Source organism: Syngnathus acus, chromosome 1 (assembly GCF_901709675.1).
Source record: "Syngnathus acus chromosome 1, fSynAcu1.2, whole genome shotgun sequence".
NCBI classification, from domain to species: Eukaryota; Metazoa; Chordata; class Actinopteri; order Syngnathiformes; family Syngnathidae; genus Syngnathus; species Syngnathus acus.
The window spans coordinates 8,689,922-8,717,234 of record NC_051087.1 but is presented as its reverse complement, the minus strand read 5'-3'; the positions used below and the strand labels follow the sequence as shown (position 1 = coordinate 8,717,234).

The 27,313-nt window shown below is 39.0% G+C and overlaps 1 protein-coding gene across 2 annotated transcripts; it reads left to right on the top strand.

The window, feature by feature from the left end:
• Nucleotides 1-519: 519 nt before the first annotated feature.
• rbm20 (RNA binding motif protein 20) lies at nt 520-26,909 on the top strand. Of its 2 annotated transcripts, none has more exons than XM_037258535.1 (14): nt 520-1,489; nt 15,125-16,133; nt 16,804-16,868; nt 17,156-17,259; nt 17,632-17,732; nt 19,955-20,101; nt 20,562-20,693; nt 20,792-20,871; nt 21,077-21,752; nt 22,744-22,827; nt 22,914-23,496; nt 23,951-24,016; nt 25,086-25,207; nt 26,090-26,909. In XM_037258535.1, exons 1-14 carry the CDS (start codon nt 1,428-1,430, stop codon nt 26,150-26,152), a joined length of 3,294 nt encoding a protein of 1,097 aa, XP_037114430.1. In that variant the 5' UTR covers nt 520-1,427; the 3' UTR covers nt 26,153-26,909. The 2 variants fall into 2 exon arrangements, with proteins under 2 accessions (XP_037114430.1, XP_037114439.1); XM_037258544.1 differs by lacking the exon at nt 520-1,489 and adding an exon at nt 12,246-12,467.
• Nucleotides 26,910-27,313: the final 404 nt, after the last annotated feature.

Genomic DNA, 27,313 nt, shown 5'->3' with positions numbered 1-27,313 from the left:
TTTTTACTAATCTGTGAGATCCAGTTACTTTTATATTACAGTAGTGCTTACAGTGATTGTGCGTTCTTAAATACTGTTGTGGTAAATAGTGGCGTGATGGTGTTCTTTCGAAGGCTTTATCACTTGACTATTATCATGTCACTAGACTCTCCGTCATTCCGGCTTGCCTTATTGTCAACACCAGTTGATGCTACAGTGGTATCTGCTTTCTCACCGAGCCCAAAATAGAGTTGTCGCACACGGACATTTGTATAACAGAGCGCTTGGGAGTGAGCTTTTCCGGATGGTTGTCAGCACAGAAAGAGATATCTGCTCAAGTCTGCCATTTGTCACTGAAATAGACAATGTGGTGATGGTGCACATTCCTCCCTCTGTAATTAATCGGGGTGACTGTTTTGGCATAATGTTGTATTGAATCGTGTCATTCAGTCAGTGTATGGACATGAATCCAATTTAAAGACCATTCAGTTTTTTGTTTGAAGTTATTCTGATAATTGTTGGTGTCTTTTTTGGTTTTGTTTTGCCAAAACAGCAAGTGTATCCCTCTACACACATAGTTTTTGTCATTTTTGTTGACAATACTCCTATCTGTGTTTTTAATCTATACAACATTTATTTCACTTTACGGGGGAGACTTCAACATTTTACCACTATACAGTATAATTTTTTTTTAGATGGCACACTACGTGGTTCTACTCCATTTGGTCAAATCCTTCATGCTCCATAAATCGTCGTGATTATCCAACATTATCTCGTTGATGTGATCGCTAACCTGAAATTAATAGAATTAAATACTGACCTTTGTGCCCGTCTCCATCTTTCAGTTGACTACCAAACAAGCCTCACCTTTATGGGAGACCATAGTGTGGCAATTACATATTGACTCCATATACAGTCTGATTCAGCAGTTAGTTTGATCTCAGTATCTCCCGAGCCACCGAACACCATTGCTTCCCACTATTGGCCAGACTTTACATGCGTCTGTTTGTATGTGTAAGCGTAGAGGTGCTAATCAGTGTTGGCCCGAGAAGATTTCTCGTCCCTGTCGTTGCTGTACCGAGCTTGTCCCAGCCAGGGACTCCCATTTGGCCTGCTCCAACTCAACCCCCTTGTGCTGTCTCGAGAGCCCACCCCCCCTCCAGAGAGCCATTCACTCAATCTTCCGTGGCCATTGGAAGAGACCCTATTTTGATAGCCCCATCTTTCACGGGGAACCGAATTGAGTACATAGTCGCTTATAGAAAACAGGAGGGTGGCCCTTTTGTCCTGTGTTGATCTTTTTTTTTTTTTCCTCTTCCCACCTGACAGCCAGAGAAGAACTGAAAGTTGCCGCTGCGAGTGGTTGAGGCTTAGGAGGTGTTAAAGCTGCAGGTGGTGCTTGGATCGGCGTAGAAGCCCGGATATATTTTTAGGTGGGCTGAACAAAAATGCTTGGGAAAGGACAAAGTGGTGGATACTCCTCAGAGACAACTGGAGAAGTTTCACAAAGGTAAGACAAAGTCCAAGCCTGAATGAAACGCAGATTCTGATTATGTTACTGGTGTGTTTTGAGAGATGTACATTCGCTCTAGCATGTTTGTCCACGATGAAATGATTTTAATATTTTTAAACAAGTATTTCCTTAATATTTTGCATGGGCTTGTGAAGTCACAATCGATATGAACAAAATGTATACAATATTAATTACTGTTAATAAAATACCTCCCTTGAAAATGCTATTAATATGATTATTATTAATACATTATTTACTATACACATTTTAAAATGGAGTCCTCAGATGTATTTTAAATATTAATTTTATGTGACATAGAAAAAACATTTCGCCAGCGATTACATGCTGATACTAAATAATGCTGCATAATTAATATAAAAAAATCTACTCATACATAATTTATTTCAAATTATATTATAGCTGCTTCACGACAACATTTACCAAAGTGCTTTATTAAGGGTTAATATATTTACTATAATGATTGATATGTATGTACACAACACAAAACTAAATGCAAACTGAATTTATTAATTTAAGTTTCAATTTAAACCTTTTTTTAAGTGTGTACCAATATTTACAAAATATATAGATGCATTTTGTTTCTGGTCTTTTCCCGTAGCTTTGGGGCTCCTGCTGTATCTCTAATAATTTATAACTGTTTGGCAATGATGGTTTAGAAGGTTGCCTTTGATTGTGAGCTGCTGTATGGAGTTCACTTGCTTATTTTAGAACATTATGTCTCAGATGAACTTTGTCCGATTAAATTTTAAGCATAGATGGTCGTATTTAATTATGTTTGAGGAAAATATAATGTACAATCAAATTAAGTCTTAATTGGGGCTAGGATTTGCACTTGAACAGAAGTCTCAAAACAAAAATTCTTAAAATTGAGAAATAAGCTCTTTTTTCATGGTTTGGTTTATTGTGATTATTCAGTTTCACTGCTTCGAATTGTCATGTCTTGTAGCAATTATCCCGTTACAAATTATGGTCGGCATGGCAATCTTTTGAACATAGATATATTTATGTTGAAATGCAAAATTATAGATAAAAAAACATTCGCCAATTAACTTTCTGACTGCATGTGCTTATTTCATGATTTCAACGCATAGCCTCCCGTTTCACTTGTTGACTTTCCCCCCGGTGCCCCACCTGCCAACTCTAAATCATTGCGGCAGTGTGTCACAGAAGGTTAAGTTGCCCCATGGCCACTCACAAGGCCTCCAAAGGTCTTAAAAGACCCCTTAAATATTTATTGTGCATGTTGAATGTGACCACACCAGAGGGAAGGAAAACTTTAGGGTGGTTATTGAGAGCAAGTATGCCGCCAAGTATATATAATATGCCGCTCAACCTCCTTGTCACTGACAACACAACGGGTCACAACACCGGGGGTCATTACCAAGAGCAACTTTCCCTCACCACATGGAAGAACGGTTGTCAGAACATTGGTGTTGGGATTGAAATCGCTTTTCTGAGCTCATATGGGCACTCCTTTGAAATTGAAATCAATATAAACTTGCTTGAAGCACAGCTGGATCAGTGGCTTTAATAAAAAAAATTTGGCACGTCTCCACCTGGATTCTAGACTACCCCAAAAATGTAGCTTGAAAGGGATGGTTGTCATGTGAGCATTAAGGTCATAACATTTAATCCTCACAACTTTATTGGGTCTGTTGCTCATTTAACTGCTATCTAACAATGTCTTTACTCATGGTTTGTTTTTGACTATTGCTTAGAGAACTAAATGAAGCAATGACAGGTCTAAACAGCGTCACCTCCTGCAGTCTTACAACCTCCTACTTTCACTGCTACAAATGTTCTTTGAGGTGTTGACACATGGCCACTACAAAAGCGAATCGTACTGTTAAACGTGTAACAGTGACCGACAAGGACACAAATCAAATGAGCTCTATTTCATTTTTTTGTTCGTTTTTTAACATTGCCCTCATGTGCTTTGTTAGAACTACTATGTTAGTCATATCTCACTTCCGGTATAAATTTAGAGCATAGACTATGTGCATGCTACCTCCAAATTTTCCCAGAAGGACATGGAGGGTATAGAAATGGCACATACACCAACCTCCTGTTTTATGTTCCATACAGATTCTGATGTCCACAGCCAACAGCTGAAGCAGGGGACATTAAAACACATGTGCTCATGGCACCGTGCCTTTCACAATGTGGGGGGGCAAGAAAACAGGAAATGCAGCAATTTATTATATCTCACAGGTGCAAAACACACAAGCGCACATATATTAGCTAGCACAAAGTGTCATTGCTAGTAGTTACTTATAAAATACTGGGTTTTTTTTGTCAGAATCCAGTTTTGTGGTCCTTTTTGACTTTGAAAATGCTTGTATAATAATTTAATCAAAATATAGTTTCCTGAAAATATGACATTCACTATGAAATGACAATGCAACAACAATCATTTAGTAAAATGTCAACAGACATCGATCTGTGTGGGTGACGGACGGCAAACGAACCCCTTCGGCTGCCCAACAACATGCTTGACGTAAATTAAAGAAACAAAGATCCCCTTCGTCTGCCTAAAAACATGCCTTTCTACAAAAAAAATAAGACTTTCTATACAACGCGCTTACGGAGTTAACGCCATTCCCAAATTCTGGACCAGCGTAAAATCGAGGTTCAGTTGTAGTCCTTCATTTTGCCACGCACAAACAACTCTGTTGCTAACCAAAATAATAGCCCCTATCAAAGCATGTGAGCAGTCTCTCAGATAACTCAAAGCATGGAGGCCATCTTTTCGCCATGATCAGATAATATAAGCCCCCCGCTCAAATTATTAATCATGAAGGCAATGAGTTGCTTCAGTTTAGCATTTCAGAAATGCTTGCGGTTACGTGGAAACCAAAACCTGTCTTATATTCGATGAATTTGCATGGTGATAATCTATGAAATCCCCTCTTATTTTGGAACGGCAGAGCTCACATACTTATGAGAACATTAAGGGCAGACAGAGAAGAACAGAGGCGGCGACATGCAGTTTGTTATAGACAAAGGATTTACTCCAATTTAGCTGGTTCCACAAAGCATAAGAGCAAGTCTGTCAGCCATTATTGAATTAAGACTCGAATTCTGTCATTGTGATGATGAGTGGAGGTCTGGCTATGTTTAGGTCCTGAATAACAGATAGCAGAACCAGCCACTCCGACAAGAAAGAGATTCAAAAATTAAAGCAAACATGATAAGAGGTGACGAGTGATAATTACCATCATGTAATTCTTCATAATCTCTAGATAAATGACCTGTGAGGGAAATGTGACTCCATCGAAATTTAGCACTATAGTTACTATAACAGCTTTTGAATCGTGTGTTTGTCTTGCCACTAAGCTTTGAAAAAGTCATCTGCTGTGGGCTTTAATGAGATTAAATGGTTAATTGGATGTCAAGCCGACTCATAACTTTGTTGAGTGTCAAGATACTGGATGCATGTGATGATTCACTGCACTTATTAGAACCGAGGCTTCATGTTGCTGTTTCCTCTTAAATGTCATGCACATTGATGGATTTGTAACTGTCGACTAAGAAGTGACTTTGGTGGGATAATCGTGTTCCGCATATGCAGCAAATTAGACCAAATGCATTTTTTGCCGCTAGTTTGCTTTTTCGTGGATGTAGTTGAGGTTTTTATGTGGAAGAATTCTGTCGTCAAGGGGTCCAAGGTTGAAGGTGATAAACCCCTGGCATTTGACCTACGTTTTACAGTTTAGATTGTGGTAAACCATTTCCTGACCAACAATTTGGGAACTGCAGGAAAAATAGTCCCAGGACATATTTTAAGAGAAAACAAGAGCCAAATTTGATTACCATGACAACAAAATTCTTGTCTGAATTTTAAAATTGCTATAGGCACTCTGTAGCTCAGATTGTTTATTCCTGACTAGAATAGTTGACATATTTTCACCATGTGCAATAAAATTGAAAATAGATATGATGCGCGCGCCTTGGACCATTGTTTAATTTATAAAAAGGGGAAGTCTTTTTTTTATATATATTTAAATATATTTTATATATTTACTCAATTTTGAATATATTTTATTGTATGTTTGAATACACGTTTAAACTAAATAAACTGTTTAAACTTACTTTTTTTTATATACAGTTTAAACCAACAACAAAGGCATGTTTGTTGAGCCTATAAAATCGTATCCAGAGAGCTTTTCATTTCATTTCATTTCATTTTTAATTTTTAAACATTACATTTTTTGATCAGTGACTAGTAATTGAATATATTTGCAAAAATGTTATGTATTCGTAAAAAAATTTAATTGATTAGACATAGGTGTGTCCACCCGCCGGTGAAGATGTGCAAAAAACTAAAATATAATGAATAAATGCAAATGTATTAGAAAGGCATTATTAAGATTCAGTTATCACAAGTCCTCCTTTTTTTAATAAACTGTCATCAATAGATTGCATTGTAGAAACAGCTGCATAAAAAGCTTTTTCAAATAAGCACAGCAAGGTTTCAAGATGCATGTACACTAAAAAATATTGTGTTGGATTTACTCAATTTTGATTTGTCAAGTGGTTGCAAAATCATCAGACTTTGTTTTTCAGGTCGATGTAAAGTCAACTTAAAAATACATCTCGATCTAGATCACTTTATTTTGCGCAACCACGTGACGGAATAAAATCAAGTATATTCAACACCATTTTTTTTTTTTCAGTGAAGGACAAATCCGTAAATTTGCCCCTCTGTCAAAAAACCTCCGTGTTGACCCTGCCTGTTAACAATGCCATTGTTCTCACTTACACCTGTGCCCCGCTGTGTTATGTGCACAATTCACTGTCGACCGACCCCAGTTCATGTATTTCAATATGTACCCTGTGAGCCCTGACAGAAATATAATTTTGGCTCATTGCCTTGCAACAGCTGCACTATTTCATAATGCTCTGATTTTCTTTTCTCTCTCTTGCTCTCCTTCAAGACTTGTGAAAGACACTCCTAATACTTATTTGTAGCGGCTCATGACGCATGAAAGCATTACAGAACGGACTTAGTTGTTGTTAAGGGTTTAAAGTTACATGAGTTATTCCACAATGATGTTTGAGGCTATTTTTTATCCAGCCAAATTGTTCACACTTCTGTTTGAAAGCTGTGTGATTTGCGTTGGCAATATGATGCTTTTAGACATGTTAAATGGCTAACTCTGGATCGTGTTGCTGTTTGATTTTCACCTGTTTCAGGGTGTCTGAAGACAGTGCCCGAGGTTAGTGTGTTAAGCTGCTAGATTCTGTGCGTAATATTACGAATGGGGTCACAAGGTGAGGCGTATACAAACGATGGGGCACGCCACGTTCCCAACGCTTTCTTGATAGCTGCGGAGGATTGAACGACAGTAACCTTAAGAGTCCACAAATGGCAATGTCACCACGATGCTGACCGATGTTAATGAATAAAAATGTCAGGTATTCACTGTGTAATCATGTGACTGGCCTCTGCCGCTTGAGACGCAGCAGGTGAACATAACCACTGGCATTCTGTAAAGTTGTCGACAGCTGAGAACGATCACCTTGTGTCCTTGCATGGGACGTTTATAAAAACGACGCACATGCATTCAGCCTTCAACGCACACTTGTGGTTTTCCTTGAGCAATTTCATTTATATCTGTCATGCGTCGAATAAAGTTTTAGGGCTGGATTAATATAGTTTATGATTAACTCCATGACGTCTTATTCATCTTGACTTTATTCATAGAAGACTTTAAAACTGTACTGTGACTATTAATGCAAATTTGTTTTTTTTAATTTCTCAAATCAAGGCAGAATGAAGAATTTCTCCTTGTAATAATTTATCACAACTTGTTATTGAGATTTTATGAGCGGTTTATAACATTTTTGATTGGCAAATAATTTTTTTAGACCAGTGTTTTCAGTGTGAGACAACCACAATGACATATTATAATGTGATGAAATATGCAAGAATGTGTCTAGTGTCTGTAAACAGTTGTGATGAGAGAAGAGCTCACCATTTGTCTCCTGGGGGTTATTAAGTATTTGGGTACACCACAGCTGCATTTTATGAATCATTTTTTCCATTCGTTTTTCCGTCACATTTATGCTAGGAAATCAAAATGTGAGACATGAACATTGTCTTTACAGATACAGTATTGAACACTTACAAAAGTTGAGCGAGTGAGTGAGGAAGTTTTCTTTTTGTCAGCACGAGGTTAAATCCATTTGCCGATAACATGCGCCTCAGGTAAGAGCGGCCCTGCTGCACACATACAGAAGCTTTGGTTCTTTAGTTTGAGATACTCAGGACAATTTTACTGTTTATGACAATCTCATCTATTTCAGTCTGCCACACTTAGCGATGGATTGCATGGCATGAATTAAAGTGGGATCATGTTTGTTTGTGTGTCTGGATCTGCTCAGACACCCGCTTGTCAGTAAGTCATCAGTTTGAAGATAGAGGGGCAGCGACAATCCCACCGGCCTACCCGCAGCGGTAAGCTTTGAGGTGTGCAGACCGGAAGCTATCTCAGCCTGTTTATTTTCCGCTCCTGATGAAAATACAACTGTCGGACACACTTGTAATAGCTGGCAATCCGTGCTCCACAGACTTTTTAAAAAATATAGTACGTACCCTTTCGATTCCCTTCAAATATATTTGAACTTATCAACACTTCAAAGGGCACCTTTTCAAATCTTCCCTAGCGGCTGTTCTCACTTTCTCGCTCACGTAATTCTTCAAATAAGATGTGAGGCATGCTTGTGTTAAGCTCTTTGTCACTCCTATTTCAGGTTTTCTGGCACAATAAAACAAAAGAGAATGATATGGGTAACAACACATTCAACAAAGCCATATAAAGATTCAGCTTGGTGCTAATGTGAAATGGGAGTTCACTATATTTTCCAGTAGATGGAAATGTATCCCCATCATATATGTATGCTGTACCTTTTTTAACCTAAGGAAAAACACCAACTGTACCTTAACAAAAAAAAAAACTTTGAAGCTAACGATCACGGTAACTAATTAATTCGTTGCTATCTTGGGTGCACTGACTTATACCCGTCCCAGGGGACGTGAATGGTCTAGATGCTTAAAGAAGTTCTAGAAGGTATAACGCTCTCATTAGTGCTTTATTTAACTGGCTGTGTGTAATGATCTTGAGTGATGTTGGAAAAGACTCCACAGCAGAATTGTAAGTGAGCTCCAATTCTACAAGTTGAGACATTTTAAAGCACATGTGTTGCGAGTCAAAACTGCAGAGCGTGAGACATTGGAGAATTTAGTCATGTCGATAAACTCTCATGAAGGACAGGATGGATAAGGTCCGACCAGACAGCGCCAAGTTTCCTTCTTTTTAACATGTAGTATGTAACACAGAGGGCCCTTTTTTGGTAGACTGGTAAAATAGGCGCATCGTCATTTTCGTGCCGGGCCAATGTTCTAGTTCGGCATGTTTATGAATTTGGTGGACCGACTATGCCTCACTGCAGCGCCACCCACGCATCGGCTAATCTCTCTTACATTTAGTATGATTATAAAAGAAAAATTAAAAAAGATCCTCGAAAATCATCACTAATTCTTGCCCCTGAATTACAGAGCAGCTAAGATAAAAAAAATTACAGAGCAGCTGAAATAAAAATATTTCCAACCTGTTTGAACCTCGTAGGCCATCCTTAAACGGTTGCTTTTAATTTGGAAAGCACTGGAATAGAATGGGAGTGATGTAAAAATGAAAATGAGATGGTGCCGATATGGAAGGAGGGGTAAGGAAGGGTTTATGACTACATCGCCTCGTCGACCAGTTTAGCTCTGGTGTTGCTGAGCGCAGTCAGCGAAGACTCCACTAGGTGTGTCCTGCACCTGCTTATTCTAACCTGTACACCTGTTACAGCAAGTGTAACTACATACATAAATGATGTCTCAATCAAGAAAATTGTATAATTTTCACTAAATAGCTCAGCCAATGAAATGGACTATGTATAGTCAGGCAGTGGGCTATAAATAAGTTTCAGAGCTGCAGCGAAAAAAAAGAGTTGGTCTGCCTCACTTGTCACAGCCAACCGTGTCCTGCCCCCACTCCTCACATTACTTCACCTCTCAGTATTAGATTAAATGCACACCTCTTAGCAATTTCTACACTCCAATTTGGCATTCATTAACCGCCAATTCATTAAATTATTTATCAGGTCTGACCAAAAAATATATATATATAAAAAAAAGATTTGACCAATGTGCATGTTGGGAAACTCTCTCACCCTGCTCTCGGCACCCCATTTATTAACGCTCAGCAGAATGGCAGTTATTTGGTCTGTTTTTCTTAGCCCCTATCATCACTTTCAACTCCCAATTAACTAAACCCGATAGTAGCTCTGAGAAGATGATATACGTGTTGATAAACTGCCCCAAAAAACTCAGCAAGTCTCACACGAAATGCAGAACTTGTGTATATATATATATATATATAAATGATGTCAAGTTAAATATTATATCTCTATATTTTATATATATATATATATATATATATATATATATATATATATATAAATTATGTCAAGTTAAATATTATATCTCTATATTTTATATATATATAAATAAATATTATATCTCTATATTTTATATATATTGTAATTATATGCAATTTACAGATATGGCATGTGATATTACATTTCTTTGGCAAATCCATCGGGCAGGTGCCACTCTGATCTATTCGAGTGGGAACAGTGACAGCAGACGTTAAAACCTAATTGTATATGTTAGGCAAGGGGATGTATTTGTTGGTATGTTCTTTAGGTTTTACAGTTGGATGGCAGCTGTCAAAGTTTACTCCGACCTGCATGTTTCTCACGATCCCATCTGGCACCGTTACAACAACTGAACAATATGCGTACTGTATATGTGAGTGTTAATATACATAGAATGACTTTGTAAGCACAAAGTGAACTCATTTTGCGTGTTTGGGAATTTGATTGCCCGTGCTGCGCCATGCTGGCCATTCCAGCAGACAGACGGTGTTTTCTTTTGCATACTAGCGCACACTGGGAAATTAATAGATTATCTGGATCTGGATTTTTGCAACCACTAGATGAAAGAAAAATTTGTAGATTCAAACACAACCTTGTTTACATACACCTGACAATTTGGTGGCTAAAAGTATACTTTTCATCTAAGTCGATGTTTTTCATGAGGGAAAATTATTGTGCTGGCCCACAAATAGAGAAAAATCTAAATGGGATTAAAAGCAATTGCAATAAAGTGTGTGTGTTGAACTCCAAATTATCCATTCATATGTTACTTTTAAGCTACTTTATCAGACTTCTCTCCTTTTCTCTTGCGACAGAATCAAATTTTAGCAGCTCAGTACATTACGCTTTCTTTTGCTTGTCAGGAATAGGCAATGGGAGTATTAGATTATTTCATGATATCAAAACATGGTAAAATGAGTACCATGCTGAGCAGGGGGGCGTCACCCAAAACAAGGGTACTTTAAATCAGGAGCATCCGTCCGTCCCTCCCTCCAGTGTGACTAAGCCAAATGTGGTGTGAGGGACGCCGACCCTGCTCTGCATCATACATACCACGCCCCATATGCGGCTATCCCTGCACTGGGGTATACACATTGCTACAAACTCTCTCACCTCCCTGACCCCGTTCCCCTCAGCCCTATGATCAAGAACATTATGTTGCGCAGAGTAAAAGTTTGTCTCGTCTTCTCATTTACTGCTTTAATGTAGGGAAAATTTAGCAAGCTTCCCAACAACCAAATGCAAAAACTTATTTAAATGTATTTGATCAAATTTAATTCACTGTACACGCTAACAAACAATTCAACTTGTCACATATGTTGATAACAAGGAAAGTGCCTCCATTTGGCACTGTCACTTATGGCAAAATGTGGCACCATCTAGTGGCTTAGTGAAGAAGAAAAACAACTAGTTTTAAGACTGTGCCATAAGTTTAAAGTTTGATCTCTTCTGAGCTAAAATAAAAAAATATAAGGGTGATCGTTCTGATCTATTAAAGGGGAAGTCAAGCCACATCTTAATATGTTTTATGCACCCCCAGTAGCCTAAAGATGATATTCTGGTTAAAATTTTGTGGAATACAAATGAAGCAAAAAAAACGATCTGTCAAGAGATTGGCTTGCTGTATAGACTTTTTGTCAGGAATAAATACTTTTCTGTGTTGCTGACAATGGACGTGCGCTTATAGTTATTTCTGAGCCCATCAACAAGCAGTCCGGAACTCCACAAATTGGTCAATTGGTCATTTAAATAGCGCGGAACACCTTCACAACCTCCCCATGTTTCATCAATTGGGTGCACTATTTTGTGTTTGTTTGCCATCTCGCGTCTTTTCTCATTGTTGACTTTGAATTGTATACTGTGTTTTGATTAAGTATTGGAGAATTGCACCTACACACGTCTTAAGTTGCTAGAAAAATGATCCTGGTTATACTGGGAGGTGCTGGCAAAATAGTGTCAGTGTTAATCAGTGAAGGATGAAAACAACTTCCCCAAGATTACATTCAATGAAATTTGAATGAAAACAATTTATTTAGTTATAGTATTAGAATACAATATTTTGACTTTCACAAATTTGGCTGCAATGTGCCTCAATCTCCACACGGGCTAACAGCAGCTCATACCGTAGCTGGCACCGAATGACCCCGGCCTCCTCTGAAAATACTTTTGTCACAATGAGTGTCGGTCAAGCCCCCCGTCCCGCACACAAGCTGACCACTTGTGCCTTTTCATCACATGGGCCCCCTTTGCCTGTCCGCTGGTTAATAACGGAGGCCGGCCGCGTCACTCGCATAGGCTGCAGAGCACTCGCGGTGATGTTAAGCCGGTGTACATGTGTTATCACATGAGGGGCCGAGCGAGTCATGCATCAGTCTCCGCTTGGGAGATGAGGTCGACTCTGGGCAGAAACGCAGTGTGTCGCTTCATGTCACAGCTTTAATTTGGAGCCTTGCTGCACCTCTTAAAGGTTCGTCTGCTTCTTCCATAAACTTGTAGCTCCAAGTGTGGTGGATTGAAGTGTTGCCTGCTGAACTATGCCGGATAACCCCAGCAAGGCGGGACGTGCGGCTGGCTGTCTGTGAAGCTTTATCGTGTGTGGATATGGGAGGGTGTGGGAAGCATGTTTCCTCAGGCTCGCCGGAGGACTTTTCTGGGTTTGGACGGGGATTCTAACACTAATTTGTTATTTCCTCCAGTGAGGATGCGTCGACTGATCCATGTTGGAATTTTGTTATGATTGTGCAGCTGTCTGTTTTGGTCCTGGAAGGGATTGCCAGGAAACAGATGTTAATTTTTTTCAAAAAGTAATACTATTGGCCAATCCCTACTTGTGTGTTTTATTTTTGCAAATTTGATTTTAATGGTTGAACAAATGTGCTGTCTTTTGGGCTCCTGAAGAATATCTTTGGTGGTATAAGGATTCTGCCTGAATTATGGCAAGCAAGATTGATTTTGTGATTAGTTGGTTGACATGGCTGGCCATCAGAATGGGCGTAAAATACTTTGATCAAACAATAATCCTCATGAATTCTTTCAATAAATTTTCAATTAGTTGTTTTTGCTTAGATGTTTTTATCAGGGTACCATTACCTGAGACCAGGCTACATTTTTTTTTTTATTAATTTTGCCAAAGGAAAAGACATGTCTAACTAAATGAAAAAATGTGACGTGAAATCACAAATTAACAAAGTTATCGTGAACATTTAAGTGTTTGGTTTATTAGCGTTATAAGATTCCATATGGTGTAATGAATAATATCAACTACTTCACTGTGGATTTACCAGAATTTTAGATAAACATTGTGAAGTTCAAAGTGCTCTTGTCATATATCTTTTTGTGTGTTCCATGACAATGGTGAACCTCCAATTTATTTTTACAGAGCATGTATTACCAGAAATCATGAAATAGAAAGAGATAAAATAGAAATCATGTCAAATGAAAAATTTATTAGTTATAAAGCAAAGTCACATTTGAAAATTCTTTGCTGTCGAACAAGAAATAATTTAAAAAAAATACTAAGCATTCATAAGTTTCATACTAGTGTAGAGAGACGTTAATGGTAGCAAAGGTTGATGTTACTGGGAAAATGCACGGAAGGAGGAATAGGTAAGTCTCATTACATTAACACTTTAAGTAACTCCCTTTTTCCTCATGCCATTCTTATTTCATTGTATACATTGACCTTTTCTTTATCCAAATTATGCTCAGCAGCCAATGCATAGACTCGTGCAGCGCTTTCTGACATCGCTTTAAGTTGTATTTGAGCTCCTCTGGTCTTTACACTTTTCCATTTAGACAGCCCAGGTACCCCCACGTATGTAGTGATATCATAGAAAAGCCAAAGAAAAAGCTCAACAAACTCGCGTATCAATTAAATGCTCCCATGACGTTTCAGGTGGCTTAAAGCTTTCAGCATATCAATATGGAAATAGTTGTATGCAATCAGTATAGTGAGCATTCTTTCAAAATGGATGTGGAATTTCTAAAATTCATCATCAATAAATTGTTGTAAAATGACATTTTCAGTGTTCCAGCTGACTGGTCTTTTAAGGACACTCTGCTGTGATGGAAGGGGGCAACTCTTGTATTTATAGCTTCAGAGTCATAGGCTGGGATGGTGTAAGGGTATCACGCTCCATCAACATGCATGTTAACTTACAAGTGTTTACGGCCCACTCCGTGACTAGTTATTGCCTATTGCTCAAAAACATCTTCAGGTAGTTTCAACTGAATGATGTCACTTTGTTTGCAGTGCATACAGTATTATGCTAGAGAATGACCATTTGATGGCAGCGATGGTGGTAAATATTTTTTTCTAAGGCTATTAGTCTAAAACCTCTTTAGTATGATGGGGCAACATTGGGTTCAAGATTACTGTTGTCCACAACTTAACAGATGATGTGATGAATAGTTCAGACGACTAATTTTAGATAGTATGGGAGAGCATTTGTTTGAAAACGAAATGACAAAGTGGTCAAAGTGGGTCATGACAATCTTAGACAACTTGTTCCTAAGCACTTCTTTCACAGCGCCATGTGTTCCATACAGTAATTCTACGCCGCATAAAGGAAGCTCGGACTGAACGACATGTCATCAGTCATCACGTTGACTGACTTATGAAAAAGAAAAACTTTCCTTATTAAAAAAAATGTGACCAAGTTTAATGCCCTTTTTATTTATGGTAGAATTTTGAAGTATCATCATAATAAGTTATATGTTGTCCCTGCCATTAAATGATTTTTTTTTATAGTTGTTTAATACATTAAAGTGGTGCACAAGCAGAATCCAATAAAAACCTGTAGCATTCTGAGAATGTAGCTTGGTTTTGATTGACAGATTTTTTTGTAATATACAGTATATAGATCGCAGTGGTTAAGAACTGTTGTCACGTCATACTGAAAGAAGTTTCCTATTTGTCAGTTTAACCTTAATGGTAATCAATACCTCAATGACTGTGTCTGTCGAATCCGAGGATTATTATTTTTATTCGGGCAGAATTTTTGTATTTATACTGTGGAGGTATACCTAATGTTATTGTGGTCAATACGTGTATGGAACAGATGACTAGGAAATGTTCTCTGTTTCTCTGTAGAATAAGTCTAATTGTCTTCCCTCTGCCATCAGTGCAGTGCCAGTGGACAGTGTGGACAAGAAGGGCCCTAAGGTGGGAAGCCAGCTGTCTGGCAGTTTGCAATTTGGGGCCCAGCAGCAGAACCAGCAACTCCTCCTGACCCCAGCCAGCCTCCAGCTTGCTCAGCTCCAGGCCCAGCTTACCCTCCAACGCCTCAAGCTGGCTCACGGAGGCAATACAGCCACCGCGGCCGCTGTTCTCAATCAGGTTCTTTCCAATGTTGCCATGGCACAGCCCCTCTTCAATCAAATGCGGAACCCCCAAGTTGGCTTCCCAACAGGGGTGCTTGGTTATCCGACTTCAAATCCAGCCTTGGGGGTGGGAGGATTCAACCAGAATCTAGGGAATGTGAGACTGAACCATCATGGTGGGGGACCCATCGTAGGCCAACATGGTGTGGAGTTTGGTATAAAGTCCGGGCCCACGTATCCCTCTGACATCGACAGGCGTCTTCAATACAACGTGGGAGCGACGTCGACGGCATCAGCCCCTGCTGCCGATGGACATTATTCCGTGGTCAACGCTCAAGCGAAACTCAACAACGTTGGGTTCAAACAAGACTTCTATGGACAGGATATCTCCAGCCAACAAGCTGGATTCAACATTGCTGATCAGAATGTGAATCTGTACAACTGCACTGGACAGACAGAGCAATGGGACGGGTCAACGAACGCTAAGAACACCGTGAATGCGCCGTTGGTCTCCGATGCCACCAATATATGGACAGCAGCTGGGCAGGCAGTGAGATCCAGAAATCAACTGTATAACCCAGAGGAGCCCACTTCTGACCACAAATTCAAGGGCAATAGCGAGGGTTCGTCTTTTGTCCCTGACGGCTTGCAGGGTTTTGGGAGTTACCAACCGCTACATGGAAGCGAGGAAACTTTGTGTACGGCTACTAGGACACTTCAGCCGTACCAAGTTAATGACTTCCACGCTGTCACACCCACTCAACTGCCACATCAGTGCAGCATCTGTGACAAGAAAGTCTACAACCTCAAGGTGAGTTAGTTGTTTGGTGAAAAGAAAGAAAAACACAATTTGATGATATATTATTATTATTATTAATTAGATTGACGTCGTGCTTAGTTTCAATTCTTAATCAAATCAAGTTTTGAGCAAATCCCAAGTTACTGTGGCAAAAATCAATCAAATTGACTTGCTCAGTCACAACATATAAAGTATTTGAACATTAGCCAGTCTGCACACAGTATCTGCACATATGTACTTTATTACGAGACTGTACAGTTTATTACTGCATTTCTTCTCAATTAAACACATACCAGACGTGAAGCTTAGCTCATGTAGCCCGTGGTTTTTATAGTAACTGATTAGATGTCATTGTCTCTTAGATTTAACCTAGCATGTTATGTCCCCTTTTTCCAATTTGATCAAAACTAAAGCTTTTTTCAAATGTAATCATCTTTGACAATTTTTGTCAAAAAGATATGTCAAGTCCAGTTTCAAGTCCTTCATAAATTCGAGACAAGAAATTGACAAGTTCTAAAATTGGTACAATCACAAATCAATTCCACGCAAGTGATTAAGTTAATCGTTTTTTTACACAGATACACATGCAGATGGGCTCATCGCCCACAGCTCTGAATTAGTACACAAGAGGGAAAGCTTCGATGAGGTGTTTATGCATGTCAACTTGCGTGTGTATTTTCAGGACTGGGAGCAACATGTAAAGGGAAAACTACACCTGCAGAACCGAACGCTGTACAATAACGAAGGGTGAGTGTTCAAATCAGCGCAAATTTTTAAAGTAGTCCCGTAATAACATACAGCATACTGTTGCCACCAAGCAGAGCCACTTACTCTGGGTTCCCTTGTCAGTGATTGCCCAAAATTTACTTCAGTGAATTTTCATTCATTCTAGAACAGAATTTTTCTTTGCAAATATATGCATGTAATATTTGCTACTACATACAGCTGTCTTGGTGTTTCCATAAAAGTGTGCACTGTCATAAGATATGAGGGCAGCGGGCAGCTAAAACGAGCCTTGTGCTTGATTGTTCCAGCTCGGCAGTGGTATCAGCCGGAGCTGCTCACTACACGCTCGGTAGGCCCGCTGATGGTGCTCTCGGTGGAGGAGACTCAATGAGCTCCACTGCTGCAGGTCAAGGTAAGTTATTCCCGAACATGGTCTACACAAGTGAGTCTGTCGGTGTGCAGTCTTTCAAATGGTGACAATATGTAAATGAGAGTGGCTGATGGAGCTGAGAGAGTGAGGTAACACACTATAATTAGATAGGTGTCAAGATTTAAAAATATGGTCCAATCTTCTCCCGTTACATGCTTTATATATGATAGTGTATGAATATTGAGTGTGGCAAGAATAACATAAAAGCAGCTTTGTCGTATAATTTGATAATCAATTGCTTGTCGATTCATATATATATATTTTTTTTACACCTCTTTATACAACCGTCTTCAATGGTTTCATATCACTTCTGTAACACTTGCCCACTCTACAAATTGGAAATTGTTTCCACAGATGTTTCCTCAGGAGTCAACACCTCATACTTGCCAGCTGCAGCCATGACGAATTACCCTTTGACCAGCACGGGATTTACGTCACACCAGCCAGAGTCAAAGGTCTGACATATGTGTGGCATTTTTTTCCCCATTCAAGTATTGTACCCCTAGAAATAAAAAATATGCTACTGATGGTTACAACAAAACAGCAGCTGTCATCTTAGTTACAACTAGCCACGTTCATAGGCACTCATAACCAGGTTTCAGTTCTATCACTATAAATGTACAGTATATTTATATCTTGTCTCTTGATAGATAAAAAAAATTGCAGGAAAAATCTAAATCAGAATGGAGGACTTGACAAATCTGAGATAAATACAGGGGGCTGTACGTACAAGTCCATTTTCATACTGGCATATAATTCTTTGTATTGAAGTTTCATGTTGTCCCCCTTCACCGAGGATGGTATCTTCAAGAAACTAGAAACACAAAAACAATAAACACAGGATTATAGTTGTTTGTACTGTTATTAGCACTGCAGTACAGGCCAAACAACCTCCAGGCAGCTGTGTCAAGCTACACATGGAGTAGAACCCAGTAAAGTGATCCAGGGGGATCAGCAGGGGAAGGCTTGTGGAACGTTGGCAGGAACTGTTAAAGTAAGCGGGCCTACTCCCCTCGACCATCAAACATGAATACTGCTTTGTGCAGGCAAATAGACCTGTCCTCTGAGTCCTGTCAATCAGTACCATGTTGAATAGTTGTATACCTTTATTTAGCCAGAGTTGAATATATTTATATATTCAACAATGGTGCATGTGCCTGAGCAAATTCAGAACTCAGTCAAATTTATTTATACAGCCCTAAATAAAAAAATTGCTCTGCGGACCACCCCATATCACTCTGTATTAACTTTAATGACAGTCCACAGAGTAAAAATAAGTTAATGCTGAATTATAGATGTAAGTCTGTTTCAAAGTCTGTGTACTTTATGTAACTTCCTGTATGTATTCTTCATATTTTGGGCCATCTTAATTTGTGTATGTTTTTATCCAAAGGACTTTCATCACAGTTTTAAGCCACTGACATGTACCGACATGTACTTCTAGTTTGTAGTCTCAGCTTACTGTTCATCGCCTTAGTCACCCTCAGCAGGGATCTCATTGCTGCGGTCAAACCGCCTGAATTTACACAAGCACACATTTGCAGGTCAAACGCCAGCAAAGTGCAGAGAGCAACGCCCAAGACTCTTCTTCTCTCAAACATTTAGAGAACATTAACAGTCTATAATGGGATCTGTTTATCGAGCTCAGTGTATATTGACCTTTATGTGCTCTGATGGTGGCACTGGTACTGGCCGAGAGCTATTAACAGAATTAGCGCTCATGTACTTTTCAAACTGCCAAAATCATCTTGCTGGCCAGAAACCGTTAAGTTGTCACCATGATGCAGACTGCCCAGTGTTTGTGGCCCAAAAATGTAGACTTTAAATTAAAGTGTGTGTGTGTGCGCATGTGTGTGTATGTATACATACTGTATATTGTATCTTCATAAGAAATGTATGAATACATGATTTATATATGCTTTATATTTTATTAAATGGAAATTCAAGACATGGGACCATGATAAGCACTGTAATTAAAATGGTGCCAAATATACAACACCTCAAACCAGGTCGATATTACATCTGCTGCTATGTAAAATGGAAATATGAGCTGTGTTTCAGTATGAAAAGAAATGTTGAAAATGCAATTAAATGGAGGTCAGTTTACTTTGCAATATGAAATGTTTGAAATATCTCATGACAGTGAGATGACAAGTGGATACGTTTGAATGTGCTAAACTTTCATTATACCTCTACGGTTCTGCAATTGCTAATAATAGACAGGGCTGAATCAAAGACATTCTGTGTGATAGTATTGCCTTGATGATGGGCAGAATAGTTTCCTGCTAGAATCGCTGAGTGCTGGATAGATTCTACTGACAAATCATGTGTATAAAAGATTTTATAATTCAACTGTAATTACTATGATTCCTTTTCTGCTGTGATTGGCAAGGACTATTTACATGGTTGTGTGTCTAAGGTCAGTTTGGAACACCTGCTTAGGTTACCAATTCTGGTAACTTCACACTCTCTGGAGGCCCTTGGGGAAATTCTCTTACACTCTTAGAAGAAATGTCAGAGTCAGGCTGCTCCGCAACTGTGTCACGCCCCCGGCCAGTTGGGGTTTCATGACCTTGCTCAAAGGCAACATGTCCCATTTGCCAAGTCAAAGACAAAGCCACTGCTGCCAATCTTTTCATTTTCTCAGTTTTTGATGTTTTTCTTCTCATATTTACAGACGTTTCCCCCAAGAAAGGCCACCACGGGACGTGTTGTTCACATCTGCAACCTCCCTGAAGGCAGTTGTACTGAGAATGATGTCATCAATCTGGGACTGCCTTTTGGCAAAGTTACCAATTACATTCTGATGCGCTCAACTCATCAGGTATGAAAGAATATTTTTTCGTCAAGCATATTTTTTTTTCAATTATTGATATAGGCTAAGTAATTGCACATGCTACTCCAGGTTGCATACGTAGTAGACTCCGCAATTTATACTATATAAACAGACTTTGCGTGTGACAATCCTAGCGAGTCAATTTCTACTTCTGCAATGTTAAACATTGATTTTATGGGAATGAAGGGAGTGGGCAAGCGGTCGACTAGTTCCATCCCACAATGGTGTACAACAGTTGGAACCTATCCCAGCTCTCTTTGGGTTAGAGAGGCAGGGCACCTGAACTAGTTCCAGGGCACAAATAGACAAAGAACCATTTACGTGTACCGAAGATTTAGAGTCTTCAGTGAACCCACCATGCATGTTTTTGGAATGTGGGAGAAAACCAGAGTGCATTTGAATATGAAAAATATTACATGTTATTAGTTTTTATTCTCTCTTCAATCAGGCGTTTCTGGAGATGGCCTATATTGAGGCAGCTCAAGCCATGGTTCAGTACTACCAACTGACTCCAGCGATGATAAACAATCAGAAACTTCTGATTCGAATGTCTAAAAGGTACCAGGAGCTGCAACTAAAGGTAAGACTCAAGTTAAATGTGTATGAATTGTGTTCAAAGGTAAAAAAAAAAAGGATACATTTAAATTTAATAGTTGCCATTTTATTATATTTTTATAGAAACCGGGTAAAGATGTTCAGGCGATCATCCAAGATATTGCTTCTCATTGGGAAAGAGATGAAATGCAAAAACCTGAGCGGTAAGGAAATGTTTCAATTTTCTGCAACATGAAAAACGTCACAGATTGAAATGCAACTTGATTCCAGACAGTAAAAGTTTGCTAGCCTTTTGGCTAAAAGTACCCTTGTAGGTGACAGTGGCAAATCTATAATGTAAAAAAAAAGAGAAATTAAGTTAAAATATATATGGTGGTTGGTTGATTCATGTAACTTACCTTACTCCAGCTACATGCCAGACAGAGCTCGCTCCCGCAGCCCCGTCAGAAACTCCCTCAGCCCTCAATCACACAGTCCCAGTTTCACATCATGTAGCTCAGCCCACAGCCCCCAGGCGGCCCCCTGCAGGGGTCCGGAGCGAGGCACCAATGGCCTGGGCCCACACCAAGGATCTTGGGATTGGTCTTCACACTATAGACGAGCTGAGGACGACATGGAGAGGGATGAACCCTCCAGGCGGAACGGATGCAGCATTGACAGCGACCGCCCCAACGAACGACCATCGGACCGCCGGAAAGTCTTTGGGAAACCCTCGGATTATGTCGTCTCCAGGTCTGCAGACGATCGAGGATTTGATAAAGGGATGACCGGAAACAGAGACTTCCCAAGAGGCAGTCCTCAAGGCAAGTCCTTCAACTCCTACCGGAGCATGGAGGAAAGCTTCTACATGAAGTCGGATAAGGTGACCAGATCTCCATACCAAAGACACGATAGCAAGTCAAGGAGGAGGAATGGCAGTGACCACAGCAGGCATTCGAGGCATCTGGAGAGCGAGGTGATTGATGAGCCACCTCGCAGAACACCAGAAGATAAGAAGCTGCGTTCACCCAGCAGGGGAAGGAGTAAGAAGCCAAACAAGAGGTGCACCCCTACAGAGAAACATGACAGCCCCACGACAAATACTGTGAGTAACAAATACATCTAGATTACAGTGAACCACAGTTTATATTTGGGAATAAGTTCCAGACCCCCAATATCTAAAATCCCTGGCATAGAGAGACACACATATACTATATAAAACATTTTTTTTACAGTTTTACCCCACACTTAAAACACATCAACTGTTAAAGTATGCCTTAGCCTTTCTTCTCACTCTTTGGTCTCTAGTCGAAATACCAAACATACTTGCTTGCTGTTTGTCAGTCCTCGTTGAAACTCAGGTAAAATTGACACTGACAACAAAAGAGAATTGAATATCATATCTTTGAACATCAAGATTTTCAACCACACTATAATGCATTTACCTGCCAGCTCACTTGATTAGAAAAAGCATCTATGGCTATAGCAAAACGGTGGCAGGGTTTTTATTTTCTGTACCTGGATTTGCCATCTCTGCTGGACTTGAGGCTGGTTGCCAATTTGGACAGCTGTCAATTGAATGTAATATTCTGAGAGAACACCAATGGCGGCTGAATGGCTCAGTGGGTGGTCTGTTGACTTTAGACACAGGGCTCAAGGTGTAAATCCTGGTCAGGGTGAATGGTTCACCCATGGAAAATGGGTGGGTTGTGTCAAGAAGGGCATCTGGTGTGAAAGTTGTGCCAAATATATCATGCAAGTGACTTGCTGGGGTGACCACTGACAGGGCAAAGTTGACGGTGTTTTTCTTGAAATACGTTGGTAATAAAATGTTAATTATTTTTAACCACTGCCATACTGATAACCTGGTAACCAATATCTTGGAAGCTTGAAGTCATCAGTATGGATACTTTTTAGTTAACACTTGTTGGATCAAAATCGTGACTCAACATGCTGGTATGGTACACAGGTCTAAATCAGAACAACAATTGCTCAGAAATCTGCAACACAGTAAAACAGGGGCATGAGTAAGAGGGGAACACTGCAGCTGAATAATAGCAAACATGTTTTTTATGCTAATTCACTTTCCTTTGTAGGATGGCCAATCAAAAGAACATGTGTCACCTCAGCGCAGCGACAAGTCAAAAGATGTTGCTGAATGTTTTAATCACAAGGACATTGTAAGTAACAAGAAGACAAAAAAGGAGGCAACATCTGCAAACATGCTCAGCTGTGTATTCATTTTTTTTCTTGATTACTTTGCAAGGAGAAGAACTTGGGAAGTGAAGAAAACACTGATGACGACTGCTGCTATCCCAAGAACATGGAGGAATTTCTTACAGTTGATGAAGTGGGAGAAGACGACGATTTCATTATTGAGCCAGACCTTCCTGAGCTGGAAGAGGATGTGACCTGTCCTGAAGAGTCTGCAGAGGAACGAACGCAAACAACAAAAGGGACTTCACTGTCACCTTCACTCCCTTTGGAGGATGAGGAGCAGGAGATAAACAAATCCATCCAGGAACAGACATGTGAGGATGCTGAAGTCCAAGAAACATCTGCAACTGAGAAAGAGGTTCCAAATGAGACAAGTTTAGAAGAACCTATAAAGAGTCCTGTTACTTCCGAGCCACCGATTGTGAACCTAATTGAACTTCCCAATGAGGAGTTTAAGGCAGCACTGGAGGAGACGAGTACAGAAGACAAAGTTTCTGACAGTGGGCCCTTAGAGGAAAAGCCGATAAAAAATCACATTCAAATATCAGATGACTGCAAGGTCCAGGATGTAGTCCAGGTCACTGAGGCTAGTTCCAATGTCACTCAACACAATGACAGCATTCTTAAAAAAGGTACTTTACACCAGATACAATATGATATGATATTATATGATATTGCTATAGATGTTTTTTTACTTATTGCCCAAAAAATACATACAAAATTTCCCCAATCATAAATTACATAGGTTAGGTTCATCAACAGGTGTTTTATTTCTGAAATGGCATAACTATGAATTACAACACATGGTAAAATCCAAAGTGTGCAGGTTTTTTATAGGCCAAACTTAAGAAAAATGAAAATATCACAAAAAAACAATGTACAAGAAAATAAATAAAGATATTCCTAAATCGGTTTCAAAAATACATTACGGCGCACACAGCGCCATCTCTGATTACCAGTACAATTGACCATTGAGACCAACCTATCAATAAAATGTAAAACCATCACAAATAAATACATGTTAATTTTTTTTTCACATTGTATCCACCTATTCCCTTCCATTATTTTCAAATGTTCTTTTTGCAGATATTGAAGCGCCCTCATCATCTAATGAACAGGAGAAGGTTGTCATTGAACACATCATCCCTTTAGGTAAGCAAGATCCGTTTTTTACTACACTTCTGTTGCAGTGAGATGGGAATGCAACAAATCATTTTGGTTCTCCACTTATACCCAAAATAGAAAATGGTCATTTATAACTTTTTATAGCTTATCATTCTAACAGCCTAAGGATCTCAGATATTAGTGTCTGCTGTCTTAGTGTGAACGTTAAAGCGTTATCATGTACACTGCTAATAACGGCACTGACAACCTGTTGCATTAGCACTCTAATTGACGGGAATTGGCTGGCCACTTGCTGACCTATTTCCGTGATCTGCTTGTGAACTGCACCCCTGAGAGATGAATATTTATATTATTATTAGCACTGGAATGGCACGGCCCAGCACATGCTGCATAGGGACTTACATAAGCCGCCTCTGCTGCGTGGCAACAATAGATCACAGACACGAGAGCTGTCTGCCATGAGTAATGGGGTTATTTTGGTTGGATGATGCCTCGACAATTTGTGTTTGTATCCAGTACAACCTCTGCAGAACTCGAATTTGTTTTTCCCAAAGCCAAGGCAATGAAGGATGTCACTGTGTAGGTTTGTTGTTTGTCTGCAATAAGTAACTTCGGTTTTCTAATCATTCTTACGCGCACTAAAAAAAAGCAGGACAGCCTTTTCAATGTCTGATTCGTCCATTAGTGTTAATGTGAGTTGAATTGGTTGCTTGTCTGGATGTACTCGACCAGTCTGGGATGCACCCCGCCTTTCGCCCAAAGTTGGCTCCAAGTTAGAATGTCCAACCTTCAAATGTTCCTTTCAAATGTAAATGCAAAATATTGGTGGCAACTGCAACCCAGGTACTTCTCACTAAACTAGATTATGTATCCTGCAAAATGTAATTAATTTTAGTTCTGTTCAAAAAGTGAAACTCATATATTCAGTCCTTACAGTGAAATAATTCATAATTTTTTTTCATTATTTTGATGAGTTTGTAGGTAACAATTGCGATCCCTGGCCACCACGTAGCTCCGCCCCTGAAAGTGTCTAATAATAAAGTGTCTAGAAATTCTCTTTTAGATGATAAACGCCATATCGCTCATTGCTTTGCAGGAGTGGAGTTCATTGAGCCGAGGACTGGTTTCTTTTGTAAACTTTGTGAGCTGTTTTACACCAGCGAGGAAACTGCAAAGATGAATCACTGCCGCAGCATTGTACACTACAGGAACCTACAGGTGTGTGCTGTCAATGTCCTTTGTCCTACAGCCGGGTGAATTATGTATTAATAAAAAGAACAATAATTTAACACTTTATACGTTTTCATAATTCTACAGGCAGTTCAATATCAAATATAAAAATGATCAATTTTCTTTTCTTATAAAATTATAACAGTTAAGTCATTTGTCTGCCCCAAATACTAACATGACAAACAAGTCATGTGTTCACTGTACTTGTTACTCATAAATGATAGATAATTAATCATTTATAGGTGTTTTTATCCAAAGGAAAAAAAATTAAAACCATTAAAACAGTCATTCAGTCAACTCTGTGACATTCAATATTTATAGACACACACAGAAACACAAGTATTTCATGTTCACTTGATCCATAACTGTTGTATGTTACAATAATGACCATTCAGCAGAAAGCCGTGTCACATTTCTCTGCTGGCTGGCAGCACAGCTGACGCAAGTAAGGGGAGAAATGATTCCCGAGCACTCAATGTGTGACATTCCATGTAGAAAAATGTTCTTGACACTTGTGCTGTCTGTCAAATCTGCATGTGGTCCCTATTTTATGTATATACATTTTTAATGGTTTACATTTCTCCAGACATTAATACCCATGAGTTGAAATTATATTTCATAACAGGGCTGTTGTCTTATTTCTGTTCCAGATGAGAAGTGCAGTATATCAAAATAATATATTTCAGATGTTCTGCATCTGTACCAATTTGACTGAAACATTATAATTCACATACTGTGCATAATAATGTTGTATTACTGTAAATATAAACACAAATAAAGACCATTACAATAAAAGAGATTAACTTACACACTACTCTGTAAACCTGTTTGAATAATTCTTTGGGTGATGTTTCCTTTCCGATTATGCAGAAATACCTGTCCCAGCTGGCACATGAGAGCCTAGACCTTGCTGAATTCTCAAGCACACAGTGACATCCCGTCCCCTCTTACCACAAGCAGCACAAGTGGAATTCATGGAGGCATAAAAAATACGGATACTTGGACTTGTTTTAGGATAATAGAATAATGCTCGGAAATGTTATTCATAATTGTGTTCAATTTTGTACATACTCCAATGTATAGCAAGACTATTTATTAGTTTTATTCTTTGTACACACAAAGCTAAGTGTTATTTAATTTGGATGTTGACACATTGTTTAACAAATCGATTTGCTTTCAAAATCTGATTTCCAGTTTGGACTTTGAATTGTCCAACTAACAATAATAGATTGTACTATTGCAACTGCATTGTGACTTAAATGATGCCAATGAATGTTTTTACTCAGTAAAAACTGAGACAAATGCTCAGGTGAATTTTGTTTGTTGAGTTTCTAACTCAGTGTGTGCAATTTATTGATAACTGGCGTAAAGCTTTTCTTGAACTCTGGTCTTGTGTGCACTACAGTTGTCTTTCAGGTCAAATTAATTTCTTGTGTAATAATGATGCAATGGCTCTGCAATCAAATCTCTACTGTGTATAAATGTCAATCCCTCAGTCCTAGCTTTATTAGATTAATTTAATGCCTCAACATTTTAAATATGGTACATTAAACTGGACCAGTTCAACTTCCAAATACAACAGTTGCTTTCAAAGCCAAATGTCTTTTCTACACAATATGAAGCCTTATCCTGAATGTTAATGTTGTTTTCTTAAATATAATTTTCATGTGAATAAATACTTTTTGGAGGGCTTTGTGTTTGTTTATTTGTTTGTATACTTGCTTTATTAGCTTTCTTAACGTACAAACAGGTTGTTGAGTGATTTTTAGGCTTGGATTCTTTACCTGCTGCTGCATGGTGTCATGTCTCATTCAGAGAGAGGCTACATTACATTCATAACCTGCTCATGACTTTGGACGGTATTGTTGTAAAACAGCGCCCCCAAGTGTTGAGGCAGAATAGTTCAAAATTGGGTAAGAACTCATTTGAGGTATTTAGGATACAAAACTGAATTGACTATTGGAGAGTGACAGCTTCAGCAGAAAATAAAAATATTCATTTGCAATAAAAAAAAAAAAACAATTTACACAGTATCACAACTTACTACACTACAACTGATAAAGGAATTTGAAGTCTTCTTTTTACGGATTGACT

Excerpts from the sequence above, each read along its gene's own strand:
- rbm20 (XM_037258535.1), top strand. The coding sequence starts at position 1,428 with ATGCTTGGGAAAGGACAAAGTGGTGGATACTCCTCAGAGACAACTGGA. Across the intron at positions 20,102-20,561 it reads TGATGCGCTCAACTCATCAG|GCGTTTCTGGAGATGGCCTA; the intron begins GTATGAAAGAAT and ends CTCTTCAATCAG. Across the intron at positions 20,694-20,791 it reads ACCAGGAGCTGCAACTAAAG|AAACCGGGTAAAGATGTTCA; the intron begins GTAAGACTCAAG and ends ATATTTTTATAG.